This window comes from Dryas octopetala, chromosome 4 (genome assembly GCF_963921425.1).
Source record: "Dryas octopetala chromosome 4, drDryOcto1.1, whole genome shotgun sequence".
In the NCBI taxonomy this organism is placed as follows: domain Eukaryota; kingdom Viridiplantae; phylum Streptophyta; class Magnoliopsida; order Rosales; family Rosaceae; genus Dryas; species Dryas octopetala.
The window spans coordinates 21,593,044-21,612,411 of record NC_141369.1 but is presented as its reverse complement, the minus strand read 5'-3'; the positions used below and the strand labels follow the sequence as shown (position 1 = coordinate 21,612,411).

General features: G+C 34.8%; 2 protein-coding genes across 2 annotated transcripts; one reads left to right on the top strand and one right to left on the bottom strand.

The window, feature by feature from the left end:
- The first annotated feature begins 965 nt into the window (after positions 1 to 965).
- On the top strand, positions 966 to 4,962 carry LOC147288140 (2-alkenal reductase (NADP(+)-dependent)-like). Its single transcript, XM_086241908.1, has 6 exons — positions 966 to 1,287; positions 1,445 to 1,628; positions 1,764 to 1,930; positions 3,949 to 4,031; positions 4,153 to 4,279; positions 4,515 to 4,962. Exons 1-6 carry the CDS (start codon positions 1,048 to 1,050, stop codon positions 4,764 to 4,766), a joined length of 1,053 nt encoding a protein of 350 aa, XP_086098034.1. The 5' UTR covers positions 966 to 1,047; the 3' UTR covers positions 4,767 to 4,962.
- A 2,406-nt stretch (positions 4,963 to 7,368) lies between these two features.
- Positions 7,369 to 10,091, bottom strand: MYB101 (myb domain protein 101). The gene is made up of 3 exons (XM_086240985.1): positions 9,750 to 10,091; positions 8,121 to 9,147; positions 7,369 to 7,715 (listed from the first exon to the last, which is right to left on the bottom strand). Exons 1-3 carry the CDS (start codon positions 10,089 to 10,091, stop codon positions 7,369 to 7,371), a joined length of 1,716 nt encoding a protein of 571 aa, XP_086097111.1.
- Between the last annotated feature and the right edge of the window lie 9,277 nt (positions 10,092 to 19,368).

Sequence of the window (19,368 nt, the reverse complement as noted above, 5' to 3'; positions counted from 1 at the left end):
ATTATATTGATACTGTGGAAGAAAAAATGCTTGTAATGGGGAGGTCAATAATTGATTATTCAACTAACCTATCAATAAATGTGTCAAAAAATTGACACATGAATTGCCAAATGACCTCCTTGGAACTGAGACACGGTGAGACCAAGGAGGAAGTGCTTTAAAATTTCATTGGTTAGCGTCTGCGCGAGCGTAGCTTTTAGCCGAACGCTCGACAGTGGCCGAGCGATTGCTAACCTATTTTTTATTTTATTTTTTTATACTTTAACATATTTACAAATCCTATATATATGTGCACTCTCTCATGTTATTTTCACAACATTTCATCCCCTACATTTGTGTATTACCCCTCTTGAGCTTATTGTAGTATTCATTTCTTTCTTCACAAATTGTGAATTTTTGTTGCATCAAAGATAAGAAAAAAAGGGCCACATTTTTTTCCAATGATAAAAAAGGGCAATGTTTTTAATTCTATGTTGTACCATGTATGGTTTTTAAGTTTAAGTTGTACTGAGCCGTTTTTATTATATGAATTATGATTTTTTATTAAATTTAGATATTAATTTAAATTATTAAAAAATATTAAATATTGGGCCATTTTAAAGATCTCATTGAGATAATTTCAATGGTATAATTGTTGAAATAAATAAATTTAAAACTTTTAATTTGTAAGAAAATACACGAAAATATTAAAAACATATATATAGCTATCGACTTGCATCATTGCAAATAAAACATCTTAAGTCAAATTAATAATTGAGATAATTAAAAGATGAGGGTGAATTATGTATTGATCATGCCAAGTACTAGTGTTGATACCAAACAAATTTAATAATCTTTTGGACTATTGGGTCCTGTCATGTGTTTGGTATAGCTCGTACATCTTACTAATTAAGTAGAATAGATGGGGTACAGGTATATGCCTATGTCTTTACATAAAAGGAATCTACAGGCATATATATGCTTGACATTAATATATTATCCACAACAAGAAGCAAATAACAAAGGGTTATATTAATTTCAACCTAGAGAAAAGATCAGAGAGCTAGAATGGGTAGATCATCAGTAGTGGAAAGCAGAGAATGGTTCATGGCCTCTTACGCACCCGAAGGTGTTCCAACTTCAGAGCACCTCAAACTCCGCAGTATCAAACTCTCAGTAGCCCCTGATTCGATCCCCGAACGACATGTCGTCCTTGAGACCCTCTTCCTCGCCGTTGATCCCTATTTACGCAGCCGAATGGCCGGCCGAGAAGACGGCCTATACTCTCCCCAGTACAACCTTAACGAGGTTATGAATTGTAACTTTGAGATAGAAAGAAAATCACTTAGAGTCCAAATTAATTTCTTGGTTTTTGTCTTAATTAATCAAGTTGCATATATAGATATATGTTTATATGCACTATGGTGTTTGTTAAAACTTAAAAATTAATGACCATATATTTCAGGTACTATCAACATTTGGGGTTGGAAGAGTAACTGGGTCAAAGGACAGTAACTATAGTGAAGGTGATCTGGTGTTGAGTGCTTTCATACCTGTTGCTGAATATTGCGTGGTACCATCCCAGTCTTTAATAAGAAAGATTGATCCAAATGCTGGGATTCCATTGCCTGAATATGTCAGTTTGCTAGGTACCTACCTAATTTCTAATTTCTTTTTTGGTTTCCCAATTTCAAATCCTATGTATTATTGTGATTATATAGGTGCATGTTTAATTGGTTAATGAATGATAATGATCGATGATATATATATATATATATATATAGGGGTACCTGGGTTTGCAGCATGGGTGGGAATTGAGGTGATAGCAGACCCAAAACCAGGGTCCAATGTGTTCATTTCAGCCGCAGCTGGCGGTGTTGGAATGTATGCCGGACAGTTGGCCAAGCTCCGAGGCTGTAGGGTCGTGGGAAGCACTGGATCAGACGACAAAGTAAGTAGTATTACTGTATTAGTACGTGCTTAACTTCCATATAGAAAAATTTTAAGGAAAGTAGTTATGTGCACGACAAGTGACTACATTTTAAAGTGCATTTCAATCCGTTTATCACATTTTTATATGATCAATTTTGTTAATTTTCAGAACATTTGTATTGTTTTGGGACAACTTGAAAAAATTGTGGATTAAATTAACACTTTAATAATTAGTGGAACAAATTAAAAATCAGTATAAAGTTTATAAACTATTTTTGTATTTAACCATAAATATTTTTATGAGAAAAAGTTATTTTTTTTTTAAACTCTTGTATATGATTTTACGACAACACCCTTATGATTAACAGAAAAGTAGACAAAATATGATGAAGATGGCACATTGCTACACAGCGTCAAGTCTAAATGACTATTAGTAAAATTTGTTTGTTTAGGTGATAATTGCATACACCACCTAAAGTTTGGATAATAAATGTGCAAATTACTCTAAAAAATATATCACCAAATTATCACTTACATAGTCACCTAACAATTAAACAAAGTTTAGTCCTTAATTCCTCTGGTCTATACACCTTGGCCTAAAGCTGCTGGTAAGGGTTAGTGATGTCTGTGTTTATTCCACTATGCCTGCTCAAATCCTCCATGATCGATGATCTATCAAGCAGATGAATTAACTCTTCACACTAGAGAAACGCCTGCCACTCCTTTGTGTGTGTGTGGTGGATGGCAGAATACACGTGTTCCTCGCAAGTCACAATATGAATGGTGCGTGAGATATTCATTATTCACCATTATTAGTGGGTCTCACTCTCACCCAATTTCCGCGAGAGGATTGATTAGTGCATTGACACGTTACTAGTCTGGTCTTATGTCTTGTCAACACCAACCAAGGTGACTTTCTTATCATTTTGGCCAGGATGATTAAAAAAACAAAAGTTAAAGACTGTTTGGGATTCTATTCAAAAATTAATTTAAATAAATAAATAAATAAATTATATTTTTAATTTTTAATTTTTAATTAAAAAAACATGTTTGGTAGATCATTTTTAAAAATAAATTTAAAAAAAAAATTTAAAAACAGGTCTCTTTTTAAAAATAATAAAATATATATATTTTTTTTACACTTCTTTCTTCCTTAACTACTATTATTTTTAAAATTTTAAAATTATTTTAAAATTTTATACCAAACAAGTTTTTAAATTTTAAAAATTAATTTTGAAAACTCACATTAAAAAAAAAAATTGTAATTTTTGAAAAAAATATTAGAGTAGAATATCAAACAGGCACTAATTAAGTTACTTATTTTCTTTATGATAGGCACACAAATAACAACCAATAAATACGAAGATGATGCAAAGTTCAGAATCTGCAATTCAAATTAATCTAGAAAAACTGCTTGCAATGGTGCCCGTTATTTTGATGTTATTTATCTTCACTCTTATTTTGCTTAATTTCTTGGCCTTTGTTTTGCTGGTTTTTTTAAGTGTAGCTCTTGTTTTCTTCTTTTGCGTGGCCTGAGGGCTGGGTTCCATCCCCCCTCATGCCCTCTCTTGTATGTTCTTCTATTCTGCCTTTATGGCTTATGAATTATCTTTGACAAAAAAAAAAAAAAATCAGTGGTGCCCATCGACATGACAAATTAGGACAAATTAAATTCAGCAGTCTAATGTAAAAGAAAGGACATGTAGTACTACTAAAAAATCGAGGTAATAATTAGGTGTAAATGTATAAAATGTATAAATTCCTCAATAATAATAAAGGGGCAAGTGAAAGTGTTCCAAGCTTCAGAATATGCATACATACACTAAAACGAACGCTATATAATAGAAAATTATTGAATGAAAATAATGCAGCGTTCACGATTTGTATAATTAATTTCATGTATATGCTGTTGATGCATTCAATTACAATGATGTAAACAGTAAACCTATGAAATTTAAAACTTCTTTAAGTTTTACTTGTATGAGGAGGCAGTACTCTTACAAAAAATTTTGTTTGGATTGTTGATAATTTATGTAGGTAAAACTCATAAAGGAGGAATTTGGATACGATGATGCATTCAACTACCACACAGAGACAGATTTTGACGCTGCTTTAAGCAAGTAATTATTGTTTAATTAGCCAAACTTAGCATTATGATTAATTAGTTTTGAGAAGCATATTTATCATTGCATGAATAGTAAACTGTGAAAAAAATTTGTTTTTGTGTGTAATTAATTGAAGGTATTTCCCAAATGGAATTGATGTATACCTTGACAATGTTGGCGGTAAAATGCTTGAGGCCGTCCTCAACCATGTCAACAAGAATGCAAAGATCCCTCTTTGTGGCATGATATCTGGGTACAATAAGGTACAATATATATGGCACCATTATATGCATTAATTACTACCATTTGTCATCTTCGTATTCACAAAAATTATGTTTATGTAAGCATGTTTTAATTGCACATGCATAAAAAGACAGGTCATTCACATTAGGGTTTATATATCTACATGTTATATATATGTACGTAGGCATGCATGTACATGTGCTTGTTTGTCTGGTTTCAATTCCCAATTGCAATGCTTGTCAATTTTTTGTGCAGGTTTGGACTGAGAGAGAGGGAGTGAGGAATCTGCTGAATTTGATAGGCAAGGAGGTGAGGATGGAAGGGTACATGTTGGGTTCATATTCGGATCGTTTTGTGGATTTTGCAAAGGAGATGGAGAGCCTCCTCAACCAAGGCAAGATTGGATCTAAGATCAAAATCTTTCATGGAATTGAAACATTCTTGGAGAGCTTGGGGTCCCTCTTCACCAGCTCTAATATCGGGAAAGTAGTAATCCAAGTCAAGTAATTTGCTGAAGTACTAAAACCAATTCCATTCCTGGCTGTATATATATATATATATATATATATATATATTTATATTGAATAATGTACTTGTGAATTGTGATGGCCCTATATTGGACATCAATTGGATTTCTAAGCCATGTTAATTAACTTGTCTATTTAGTATCTGGCTGTTTGTTGAGAAACTTCAGTCTCAATAATTAATTGTTAAGCTTGAAAGAATTTAAAAGCATGATAGTTATAATTTCTTAGAACTAATAATAAATTATAATTCAAATATGCTGGAATTTGAATTCGATCATCTCAGGGGACTGAATGATCTCATACTCTGTGCACGTTTGTGTGTAACTAAAGGCATAAATATTAATTTTGTTTTGGGGTTGTCAAATCTATTAGACTAAGACACGTACATATCTTTGTCGTTGTAAAAAAGTTTAGAACAGATGGCCAAAAATAAAATAAAAAAAGTTTAGAACAGGGCCGCAATAATCCATGATGCTGATTGGTGATAGTCTGCACATTATCTTAGGCACAAATCTCGTGCCCACTTTAAGAGGGCCACATATGGCGAGCACAATTTATGTATGTCAAAAAATTATATTTGTGCTCATTATTAAAAAGGTGTCATGAAAACATATTTGTACCGTTTGCTTATGTCCAATTAATGAGCATTTTTCTAGTAGTGCCTTATACACAGTAGACTAGAGAAGTAGGAAATTAAAGGCACACACAAGGTTTGTAGGTGGAGGATTCAATGGCTAGAAACGGGGTGGTGTGGAAATTGCCTTCCCTTGTGCATGATGAGAGCTAGCTACGTACATGGACAAGTATCAATACCACCAATATTCTTTTGCTCATGCAATCTCTATGTCCCTAGAAAACCATTCACACATAGCTATCAATTTGTGCGAATGTACTAGCTCTACATTATTAATTCATGCACTTCCCTCATGCCACTATTCAACTCCCACAATTCCGGCAAGTACCAGTACCATTTCTCACCATCGATCTCATATATAAATGACCAACTACTGTTGAATAAGGATGAATTCAATGGTCAAGTAAGCATTGACCTTTTACCCAACTGCACTGGTCAATATATTCCACATGTTTCAACCAAAAACTTGAAATGGTCAAGCAATCGAGTAACCGACCATACCAGATATATATATAGTTATTAATGCTTCCATGGACAACTCTCATTCGCAATCTGACTAATTCAAAGCGGACCCTTGACTACTTTTCTTCCATAAAAAACATTAATTCTAGTCTACGTACGTGGTCAATTACTAAAACTAGTTAAATAGTATTATGATTGCATTAAATATGTTAAAGACTAGATTCAATGTCATTCAACGAGGTTGGCCTAAGGTTATTTTTATCTGGATAAGATTATTTTTATATGGAATGAGGTTTTTAAAAATTTTAGTACTATAAGATCGATGTGATAGATAGATGTGTTATGATTATGATGATCGAAGTAGCTAGAAAAGCACAAGGGGATAGAACGTGAAAAATGTTTGCGTGCATGGCATATATGGTCACTCACTTACAAATTTCACAATCCAATGCATGCAGCATCTGACGTGTGTTCCCTACTTCCCTTCCCTCTCACATTTATGAATACTTTATATGTTGCATTACATTACAACATTAGTGAGGGAAGTAGGCGATGATTGGGGAAAGAGGGTATGCGTGAACCTTTCATTTTTCCTATTTTCTTTTTGGCACTAAGGTTAAAGGATGACCCACACCCACCATTCCTTGCTGCAAAGCACTACCCCTAGGTCCCCTATATTTAGCAAATTGGCAGTGCTATTTTTGGCCAAGTTTCGTGATAATGTGGGTCTACTTGTCAATTGGATCTTTCATATATATTTGCCCTTAAATTTTGGGCTGGTGCATGGTTGGCGGGTGCACCCACAACTAGCTAGGAGAAATTTGGATTTTAGGGAGGCCAGTGGGGAATCGTCACCATTGATAAAAAGTCGTCACAAAAACGTATAGAGACAACGTGATTTCATGGGCAAGTCGTTAATTTTGCCAGAGACGTCGATGAAAGACTGAAACTTTTGCTGACGGCTCCGCTTTATCATCACCAAAAGTTTAAATATGTGCAACTTGTCGCTAAATTTTACGCAATTTGGGTTGATTCCTATTAAAAGCATATAACTCTCCAGAATTAATTATGAGAACTTAATTAAAGACAACCTAAACAAATTAATATCCATGTCGAACCTAAAACTAGGATCTACATTAATTAATGATGATATATACAACACATCACACATGCATGGCATAATTAAACACTGAACTAAAATAGAAGAGAGAAGGTTTTCATTAACCCTAAATCAAACAATTAACTGTTTTCTTTTTGCTAGAAAAAGCTAGCCCTAATGAAACCTAATTAAGTAGCTAAAAAGATAATTAAAACCCACATAATTAATCCATTAGTAAGTTAAAAACTCTAATATCTCAACCATATGCACATGACTAAGCTCTAGTCCTCAGTAGTACTGATCATATGGACACTGATCACTATCTCTAGCTAGTCTCTCTTGAATGAAGGGAATTAATTGAAATTAATGCACGCAGATGTTTAATTCTCAACAAATGCCAGGCATGTTGTTCCAGTAACATGATGATGAGGATCCGAGCTGGGTACTATTCGGCTCAACTTCATGATGATCAGGAGCTGCGGAAGTGCTGGTATTTTTCACCAGCAACGTCTCCAATGGCACATTTTGCTGAATGTCTAGACCCACATAATTATGATTCTCATTTGTACTTGGGCAAGATGATGATGCCGGCCGGTTAGATGTTGTAGTACTGCTTCCCAAGTACCACGACTGATCGGACACTGCCGGCATTGTTGAGGGGAAGTTGAGCAGGCTCAACAAGTCATCGTCCATCTCCTCTAATGGATCCTGCTCCTCCTCACTTGCTTTCACGCCTGCGCGCGCGCAGTTTCAAAACCAACGTTAAATATAAAACAATTGTTGCGCCACATTCTCGCAATTTAAATTTTGGAAATAATTAATGATATATATATTGAAAAAATTTATTAAAAATATATCTAATTTATCTATAAATGACCACGCGTGTAACATGCGACTAGCTTATTGATTTACGGTGCACATGTCATGCTGTGTTACTACCAAAAAACCCACATGCATAATATGAGAGCAAATTATATATAACTTTCACATACAAAAAAATCTAATAACACCAAAAATATATGTGGACCACAATAAGAACTAAATAATTATTATGAAGAAGAAGTACATTAATTAATTTGAAATTAAATATGAACTGTAAACAAGAATGCATGCAACAATTTTAATATCGATCTTCTTACCAATTGATGGAGGAGAGGAGCTCAATCTATCATCCCTCTGGTTTTGACCAGAACTATTAATCTCGGATCTATGAATCTTCAAAGCTGATGATTCGACCTGCACATTATCTTCGGCCTCCTGATCATTTTCATCAGTAGAATACTCTTTCTCCATCACACCTTTAACTTTTGCTGACAATCCCGACGAACTTTCATCGTCACAACTTCTTGATCTCTTAGTCGACCGATTCTGAGCCTCCACCAACACATCATCCAACAGACCGCTATTGCCAGTTTGGCCCGACACTGCTGCATTAATCCTATTTTCATGTTTGATATTGGCAATGCCTGAAGCCCCCAACATGGGACCCTCACCTCCATTGGATGAAGAAGGTCTGGTACTGGAGTAGGGCGGTGTTTGGTTCGAAGGGAGCTCTGGTTCCGACCCGGGAATCACATGAGCCTTTGATGGCTCATAAGGAGGACCCATTATCATCGAGTTCAGGCTAAGATTGTAATTACCAAACCCCCCAGAATTGTACTGAAGTGATGGGGTCAAAAGGGTTTGGTTTGGAACACTGCTCTGATTGAACAGAGGGGAGGGTGATGACCCGAATTGGGAAACGGGGGATAGAGGCATGGCAAAGCCGCCATTGCTGCCACCGTTGAATTGGGCCATGGAGGCGGCGTTGGAGGTGTAAAGGGAAGTATTGTTGTGGTGCAGAGGGTTATTGGCGGCGGCATGGTCGGAGGAAAAAGCGGTGATGTGGTCGTAAAGAGAGAGGGAGGAGGGAGTGGAGGTGTAATTATTAGAGGGCTTGCGATGAGGGTGAGAGGAGGAGAGGAGAGAAGAAAATGAAGAGGAAGAGGAGGATTGTAGTCTTTGCTGCTGCTGATGGTGGTGGAGTTGTTGTTGTTGTTGGTGGTGGTGAAAGGCGGCGGCTTCTTGTTGTAGCTCGTGAGGGTAAATGGGTAAACCGGCTCTCTGGCGTCGCTTCATTCTCGTATTCCAGTAGTTCTTTATCTCATTGTCCGTCCTACCGGGTAACTGATGATGATACAAAAATTAATTAGTGACAGACACAGGAATCGGGGAAATATTGAAGAAATTAATGGAGAGGACTCTCAGGTCAAACCAAATTAAAACACAGACACAAGCATAATTAATTAAACAGGTTGGTCCAAAAATGAAAATCAAGGGAGGGGGTTGGTGGCGAATCTGGTCAAAAAATTAGATCAGCAACATCATAATAAAATATAAAAAAATTAAAAAAGGAGTGATCAAATCTCAGAGACTAAGATGCTTACAATTTCATAATAAACAAATGGAATCTATGAAAACCATGTAACTTGAGACAGATGGTCCAAGAAGACCAAGAAAGAGAAATGAAAAGGGGCAAGAGAGAGAGAGAGAGAGCCAAAGGCCAAGGAAAATGAAAGCGACTGGGGTCACAATCAGAATCAAAATGAACAAAGAAAAGGAAAAATCAAAATAAAACAGGTAGTCAAGGGACAAGGAAAAAGAAGCAGAGAAAAAAAAGTTCCACAGATAAAAATAAAAAGAGAATATATATATAAGAGGTAATTGAAAAAAAAAAAAAAAAAAAGAATGAAGAAGAAGAAATATATATGGTGCTGATGATGAATTACCTGAGAAGCCATGCGAGCCCATTTGTTGCCGATCTTAGCGTGAAGTTCGATGATGATTCTCTCCTCCTCAGGAGTAAGAGAGCCTTTCTTGAGATTGGGCCTGAGGTGGTTGGCCCACCTGAGCCTGCAGCTCTTCCCACACCTCGCCAGCCCCGAATTCTTCTGCACAGCGTTCCAGTTCCCTTCCCCGTGCTTCTTCACGTACTCGATCAGAATCCCATCCTCCGCCGCCGTCCACGGTCCCTTCTTCAGCCCACGTGCCGAGCCACCACCACCACCACCTCTCTGGGCTGCCGCCTCGTTGCTGTGTGCTCCATCTCCTCCGCTGCCGTTGCTGATCATTTTCTCTGCCTTGCTGGCTACCTAACAACAACCCACAAGCTATTTTCTTGATTATATATTATTATTTTTTTTGTCAAGGAGGTTTTTTCTTGAATTTATAAGGGACTTTGTATGTACCTATGAGAAATGAGAGAGAGAGATACTAGAGGGGAGCTGGGAATTAAGGTTTGGAAGAGAGTTTTCTCTCCTCTCCCAATATGTGAGAGAGAAATACAGGAAAGAGGAGAGAATGAGAGAGACAAATACAAGAAGCGCTAGCGCTCTATTGTCTCTATTGGCTCCTACCCTTTTGTTTTGTTAGACAGAGGGATTTCAGATTTTTGGAGAAAAAAGAGAGAAAGAGAGGAATAGGCGAATAGGAGAGGGTATGTGCTGTGTGCTGAGACCAAAGTTGGGTGGGGTGAGTAGTGTGCGTGAGAGAGAGCCCATGGAGAGGGTTTATTTAGAGGTGCGAGCTTCCATTTCGCTCCGGGTTGCATGCTAAGTGGTACGTCTCCATGGACGCGTTTTCTATCTCCACCCTTAAATAGCTAAGGATACACCACACTCTTCCCTTCTTTCACTTCTAGAACACCATTCTACACATTTCATCTGTGCTTTGTTTTTTTTTTTTTTTTGATTAAGAAAAAAGAAAAGTTTTATCATACGTATCACAGTTTCTCTTCTTTCTTTTTTCTCTTTGGTCAAACATATATTTTAAGAAAAACTTTGACAATAGGAATATTGAGGAAGAAATTTCATTGACCTAATTTAATTTATGGCTTAATTAGATTATATTATACAATAAAAACAAAAGACTGGATTGCGCTGACCACATCTCGTAGTGGTCAGATATACATTGAATTCATGCACCTCTGAATTAATTAATGATATATGACAAAAATATCTTTCAAGTTGAAGCGCAACGCCACGTATAATGAAATGTCGAAGGGCTTTTTAGTGTTCTTATACAATTACTTTTGAAAGTCGAGATTATGTCACTGTAATGGCTCGTATAATTATTATTATTATTATTTATATAATTATATCTATATAATTATGCAAAAGGAAAAATGTTTTTAGCTTATTATGCAAATGGATTGCGTGCGCGCGTGATTCACAGTTGTCATATACACGTTGAACTCATGCACCTAGATTGAATTAAGGGTTAATTACAAAATACCCCTCCTAAGTTTATTATTATTTTCAATTTCCCAGCCCATAAGATTTCAGTTTTTTCAATGTAGTACTCAATCTTTCTCATAGTGTGCCGCCACGAGAGCCATAGAGAAAGAGAGCCAAAAAGAGAAAAAGAGAAAGAGATATGGGGCAAAGGGGAGAGAAGGGTCACCGCCGGGGGAGGGGGGAGTCACTGGCGGTGGTGGGGAGAGGGATGCGATGGGGCTGGGAGGGTTGGGGGTATGACGGGGGAGCCAAAGAGAGAAAGAGAGATGGGGCTAGGGAGGGTGGGGGTAATTGAGTCTTTTTTTTTTTTTTTTTTTTCAGTTTGTACATTGATTTAAATTGAAAACTATATCCACCACATTGAAAAAATTGAAACTTTATAGGAAAAATTGAAAATGACACTAAATCTGGAAGGGCTATTTTGTAATTAGCCCTTAAATTAATTATGTATGACAAAATAATCTTTTATCTTATCTGTGTTGAAGCGAAAAGAACAGCGTAGTGAAATGTCAAATGACTTTGTACTCTCTTGTTATCCAAGCACTTCTAAAAGTTTTTACCATGATTAGGTCAGTAAACCGGTGTAATAATAAATATATATAGCTATAGAATTATGGGAAATTGAAATTTTTAGCTTATTACGGAAAATGGATTGCATGCTTCAAAGTGCGCCAGCACAAAACAAAACAACATGTTTATAACTAGTAATTTTCCCTAATTAATTTAAAAGAACAAAATATATGTTATCTTTGTCAAACTAAATTTAGAAAACAAAATTACCACTAATTAATTTTAACTTTTTTTTACCAGGGATTTTAACTTTAACTTCAATTCTTTTTATAACTATTTTACTTCGTTTCATAAAATATATGTAGAAAAAGAATGTAAATTTACAAGCAGCTACCGAGCATATATATATGTATGAGAGCGGATCAGTAGTTCTACATGCATCACATTTGATAACCACACATATGAAAGAGGTCAGACATGCATGGATATATATCATGCCAATCTCATCTAGAAATATATATGTATGCTTGTAGTTCATAAATATAATTTTATTCATAATTTTAAAATTTATAAGGCTCATATATATCATGCCGCCTTAGCAGGTCGATATAATACTGCAAATTTCTATGAGACTCTGAATAAGTAGTGAAATTTTAATTTGTCAATTGAATATATTTAGTAATTATTTTCTTTCAGTTCTTTTCTTTTGTTTCATTATTAATAAGGGTCTATATTTTTTTCTTCTTTCTGTCAAATAATTAATCCCTTTCCTTTAAGGCTTATTTACACCATTGCTCCTTATAAGATACACTTTTTTTCACTTTGCCCCCTGAAACTTAAATCCTCTCAGTTTGCCACCTGAACTTCACAAAGTTATTGCAAAAGACCCTATGCCGTTAACTCTGTCAATTTTTTCGTTAAAATAGCTGACGTGACACCTATATGGCATGAGTGAGACCCTTTTTTAGTTATGTAAAATCCATGTGGACAAAAAAAATAATTTTTAAACTAAAAATAATAAGATCCATGTCAATTTTTTATAATTTTGCTTGTCTACATGGATCTTACATAACTAAAAAAGGGTCTCACTCATGCCATATAGGTGCCATGTCAGCTATTTTAACGAAAAAATTGACAGAGTTAACGGCCTAGGGTCTTTTGTAACAACTTTGTGAAGTTCAGGTGGCAAACTGAGAGGATTTAAGTTTCAGGGGGCAAAGTGAAAAAAAGTGTATCTTACAGGGCAATAGTGTGAATAAGCCTTCCTTTAATATTTATATGCATTTTGACCATATAAATTATACTTCAATCTATTTAATGTTTCTACATGTTTTTGAGTTATTCAAAATAATAGTTCTTCTTCCTTACATGCGATTCCGATATATAATTATAACAGTAAAAGTTATGAATTGAAAACAAGATGAGTAGTTTGGTTGGCACGCAAGTAAAAAAAAACTTGGGCGAAACTCAATTTGGTTAATTAAGCACAATCGTAAGCTCATTCTTTCTATTATTTTATCCTAAAATTATAGAACTATAACCCTATAATTATGTTTCACTGTAATTATCAACTACGTACTTTTCCTTATTTAAACTTTAACTTTATCAGCTCATCTCCTGTCGACAAAATTAATCAAAGGTTTCTCAACAAGAATTGTTCCCCCAACTACTGTAATAATGTTATAGATAAAATTACTAACAAATATTAATTCCTGATTATTCTATCATTTTTTCGTTTGAAAATGTAACCTTCTCATCATTGCTTATATTTGTCATCATCTATGTGCGTACAAGTGCATGATTGTTAATTGTTGACGATTATTTGGTCTTTTCTTATTAAAACTTAGACACGCACATACACAATATATAAACTAACAATCGCGCGTGCATGGGGAACCATTGTCAGTATCGATCAACTGTTTTCTTCTTTCTATCAAATAAATGTCTTTCTTTTAAACTTTAGATCCATATTGACTATATTAATTATAACTAGATTTAATACTTTTATCTATTCTTTCGGTCACCGCATAAAAAATTATAATGTATCTAAATGACAGTCTAATCATAACAATAACATTGTTATAGAATTGCAAATGAGTCGTTAGTTGTATAATTATGGAAAATGAAACTTTTTTGGCTTACTATGAAAAAGAATTACATGCTTCAAAATTCAAAATCTATGAGCACGAAATAAATTCGATTCGGCATAACAGATGCCAAATTCATGTTCAACCTATCCAAAATCAATTATAAGAATCCTTCCTATTTTAAGTTAATACACAAAGCTAAGTGCAATGGAAAGTCGGACAAAAACTTCGTCTATGGTGCATTTTGATGAATGTCTAGACCCACATGATGATGATGTGAGCCACACGCACTACAACAAATACCCCTTATAGCCACCTTGAATTGAAACTAAATTGAAGTTAGTGACAAATGACATTTTTTGGAGTCACCAATTAATATTTTAGTTGTTTTAAAAAATTTTAGTTGAATTAATAGTTGCTTTACGCTCCACTAATTTATATAATAGTTGACTAATAAGTAGTTACACAAAAATGGTAACCAAATTGAAAAATTAGTGGGAGATTTATTCCTTTCCCACAACAATTCCAACTGAAAGAGGCAAATGTAGGATTCAAAAGTTGTCTTAATTATCATTTGCCACTTAAGGTTTAAACTAATTTTAGAATGGTGACATTATTGTAGTTTATTGTCTGCAAACAATAGATATACTCACACTGACACACCAAAATGTTCTCATTGCAGATTATGGGGAAGTGTGGAGCAGCACTGGAACACACACTTGCGTGTGAAATGGGACTTAAAGGTATATGTGTTAATAAATAACTCATCCTTGGACCATTTGATATTTCCAAATGGTGGGGCCGCTTCAAAATTGTGAAGGAGTAGATGTCTGAACACCCTTTAGATCTCCCTTTTATCAGATCTCTTGATCTCTTGTTCTTAGTAAAGAAAAAAAGAGAGCTCACTACCAAAAAATTGGCCATCAGCCACTGTCCACATCTGTGGGCTTTACCCAACTTTTCCACTGTTATCCGTGTCTAACCCAGTTAGCTACAAACAGCTACTAAAACTGGGTCAGTGGGTACTACTTGGGTGGCTATAGGCCATTCACTCACATTTTGTGTAAAACAGTGGGATACATTTGTTGACTTCTTGTGTAAAACAGTGGGATATTTTATATAATTAAATATAAAATTCTTTGAAAGTTGTGTACATCAATATCAATAAAATATATTCATTATTATATTAAACTAATTATTTTTTAAATAATATAATATGGCATGAATGCTGGACTTACTGCTTTCATTTGTAAACCGTGAGTTATTAATTTTTATATTTAAACAAATACATGGATCTATTCAAAATATTTTAATAATATTGCATTTTTTTACGGGTGAAATGGGGGCTATTCTTTTCACATATTCCATGGCAGCATTTTAAAAGTCTACCTATTTCCTGGATCCAGTTTAATAACAATATGCCATAGAAATGTGACAAAATTTAATTTTTGATGAGCTAATTTAACCCACATTGACATTCAGGGAATTATAATTGACCAAAATCAACAGTACAACATATTAAAAAATGTCATCCATCTTAATGGCATATTTATAATCTACAGTATTAAAAGTAGACATTGCATATCTTAAACAAAAGTATGTTCAATCTCCACCATCAACAGGTACAACAATTGTAAGCATTCATTACTGTATTAACATATTCATGAGCTGCATGACAAGGCAACAATACAACTTCCTACATAATTCATACTACCTTAAGTGAATTATATATAGTTGTAAAGCCTTGGACATATATCAATCAAACCTATAACCACCAGATTGCTCCATCAAAATAATGTTAAATCTCCACCAAAATAAAGCTACTGCTCCACCAAATGATAGTTAAATCTCCACCAAAATGAAACTTATAACCACCAGAGTGCTCCATCAAAAGAATGTTAAATCTCCACCAAAATAAAGCTACTGCTCCACCAAAAGATAGTGAAATCTCCACCATAAGAAAGTTTGAATTTTAACCAACTCAAAAGTCTAATCATATATACTTGGCAAACTCTGGTTATAGATAGTATCATCCATCTGGCTACTGACCAACATTGGGAGGGAGAATGGGTCTGTATACATCCCTGGGTTGCCCTCGACGTTTACACAGCTCACTTCCATCACCATCTTCGATTTCTTCAGCGCTATCATCTTCAGTCCCATTCCCTGGAACGTTGAGTAGCTCCCCATTATGCATATCAGCTAGTGGGTTTAGTGGCAGCAGCATTCCTGTGTCGGCCTCTAGTGAAACAAGATCATCATCCACAAACTCATGCATCTATACAAGGATATGAACAAGCTAGCAGTTAATAAGAGTTCATATAAATTCATAGCTAAATAATAAGTAGCATCTCATATGTGGTAATGAAGTACTTGCCTTTTACTAAGAGCTGAGTTCACAAATTCCTTCTCACACACCACCGTCGCAGCAGAGAAGAAGGGTGAGGTGGACTTTGTATTTGGGTGTTGTATTTCTATTGTCAAATTAAAGGGATAAGTTTGTTCTATTTATCAGTCTTTGGGTGTTGTGTAGGGAAGTTCTAGAATAAGCTTTTTTAATTTGTATTGTACTTCTGTGACTCTATTAAAGTATTAACTGGCAATTAGATTGTAAAATAGGCGCCAATTAGATTGTAAAATAGGCGGCAATTTTTTGGATTAATTGTTGCCGCTCATTACACCCACCGTATATCACACGCAAACAAAAAAACAATCACATAGGAAATATATCTGTGATATTTTAGGCCTAGTCGAAATTAGCTCTGTTACACACTTCTCAACCGTCCACTTGTTGTCTGACAGTGATTAGAAATGCGAACTCTAGCACAGAGAATATCATTATTACTCGACTAATGTCACCAATGGAAAGAATCGGTGGAACTTCTCTAGATTTGATGACTCCTTTACTTCATCTTCTTTGATCTGTATCTTCTTCATTTCTTCATTCCTTCTACTTCTTCATCCCTGTGGAAAGAGTCTTGAGAGACCTGCGCAGCCGACGGCAGACGACGCCGACGGTACCTATTCTTCTGGACCTCTGGTGTTTCTTCTTTCATTCGCCGACGCCGACGCAGACCTATGGTGTTCTGTTCTGTTCTGTCTCTGTGTAATACTGTAATACTGTAATTCTTATCCTAATATCCTTTTATCTTCACATGTTCTCTCTACCAATGCAGGATTATAATTTGATTATAATATTAGTTTTATATATATTGTGAATATATATAAAAAGTTATAAAAAATATATATATATTATAATTGAATAAATTAATTTTTTAATCTATAGACATAGATATAAAGATCTGTGAGATCTATTCTCACGCCTGCATATCAATCAGTGGGTTTTTTGAACTTAATAAAGAGAATAGCATTGACTTTAACAAAATTTGTCACAGAATTTTATCTGTGGCTAAAAATTGGTTCCTATTGGCCAATTTTTTGGTAGTGAGCGCTCTTGATCCTTTCATAGTTTCATCCCATCTGCTTCAGATCTCTCTCTCCCTTTCTTGCTCTTTCTCCCCCACATGCTTCCGATCTGTCTGTCTTTATTTTTTATTTTTTTACTTCAGATCTCTTGATCTTTCATGCACCACACCTGCTTCACATCTCTCTCTACACCATCCCAACACCAAATAAATCGAGAAAATCTAAACAATAACAGGACCATACTAGAATCGATCGGCATCAGGTCTGTGTGTTCAACTATTTTTTTGTTTTTTGTTTTTTCTATTTTCTTTATGATTTTAGGGGTCTTTATTTTGGGTTTTGATTTCTCATTTCTGGCATGGATATTTGATTTCTCATGTTTGTTGCCATCTGCTGAATTACTATTTGAATTATATATTTTTGTTAAGATTTGGGTGCTTCATTTTTATTATGGACCAAGTATTTATTGGTATTTTTTTTCCAGAACACAGAAGAACCATCAACACCAATGGTGAAGAACAATCCAACTTCAACATCAGCAGCAACAGCTACAACCACTTTACATATACGTTCCTTTTTTTTTTTCTTTTAAAGTTAGGGAATTTTTCGAATGACAAGAGAGATTAAAGCATTAAGATCTACAAATGTATTTTCTTTCATTGTTTTCTTTTATATCATTATACACTGTATTTCAATTGATTTCAATGTATAAAGGGTTTATAATAATTAATTAATTATTTGCTTTGATTTTCAAATACTGATGTACTATCATAAAATTGTTAATACTATTATAATATCAGATTGCACACAGACAATTACTAAAGTCAATGGAGGCATTCTTTTAATTCAAGTTGCTCTTCATGAATACAGCAACTATCTTCAAAACAATGGTGAGTCTCTATTTGCAACTACCTGCAACATTGGTGGAGGGAGAAATTGCCAGCAGCGTTGGACAGTTTTTGTCTCCAAACTCCACCATTCTAAAAATTTGGTTTGGGTAGTCACCTTGCCACCCCTTTCTCTACAACCATCAGCCTAAAAGTGACTGCATGGTAGCTATTGATCTTTTAAACCAATCTTTAGTTTCTAATGTATCAATAGATAACATAAACCAATAGTGGATTTAAGAGGAAAATGATGTAGTGACGACCGATCAGACACTGCAGGCATTGTTGAAGGGGAAGTTGAGCAGGCTCAACATGTAACTCATCGTCCATCTAATGGATCCGCAAGACATATACAGTGTTAAATACAAACAATTATTGTCACATTCTCGCAATCTATGTTTCGGAAATAATGATAATGATAAATCGAAAAAATTTATTATGATATTTTGGGTTTCGGCCGCCACTGCACCAAAAAAAAAAATTATTATGATATCAAAACAAGATTAACAACGATAAACCAACAAAATTTATTATGTTTCTCATAAAAAAATTATTAACAAATATATCCAGTTATCTATTAATCAACACGCGCATAACATGCGCTTGGAATTTATTGATATATTGTTGGAGCCACATACAATGATTAACATTGTTTATTGATCCTTAATTTTCACGCTCATATTAGTCAACAAATTCATAATTGGCATGCATACTAGCTCAATAAGTATTGTGCCGCCAATTGTAATGATTTTGTAATAAAATTTCAAAGATAAGAAAGGTCATTCTCTTCTTTAATTTGTCATTAGTTGTTTGTTGCATAGTAAATTCTAAATCTTGAATAGTAGTTTCTTGCATAGTAAATTCTAAATCTTGAATAGTAAATGCGCCTACATCCAAGGCGCTTAATTTTTTAAACAAAAACATTTTGCACATAAACATAATATCAACAGTTCAACACTAAGAATATGGGCATAGGATCCTATTTCACTGCTTGTAGCCTTGTATGCACCATTAAGCTTTATTACGCTTACCATATCACACACTGCAAAGATCTTCTTCTGAGTACCACCACCGGAAAACAAAGGGTAACGCAAAGATATTTTCACAAATCTAAAGTCTCATGCATGATGCATAATGGCTTGCAGAACATAAAATTTCACGGATTTAGCAACACTAGTGATGACTCCATGATCCAAAGGCCAA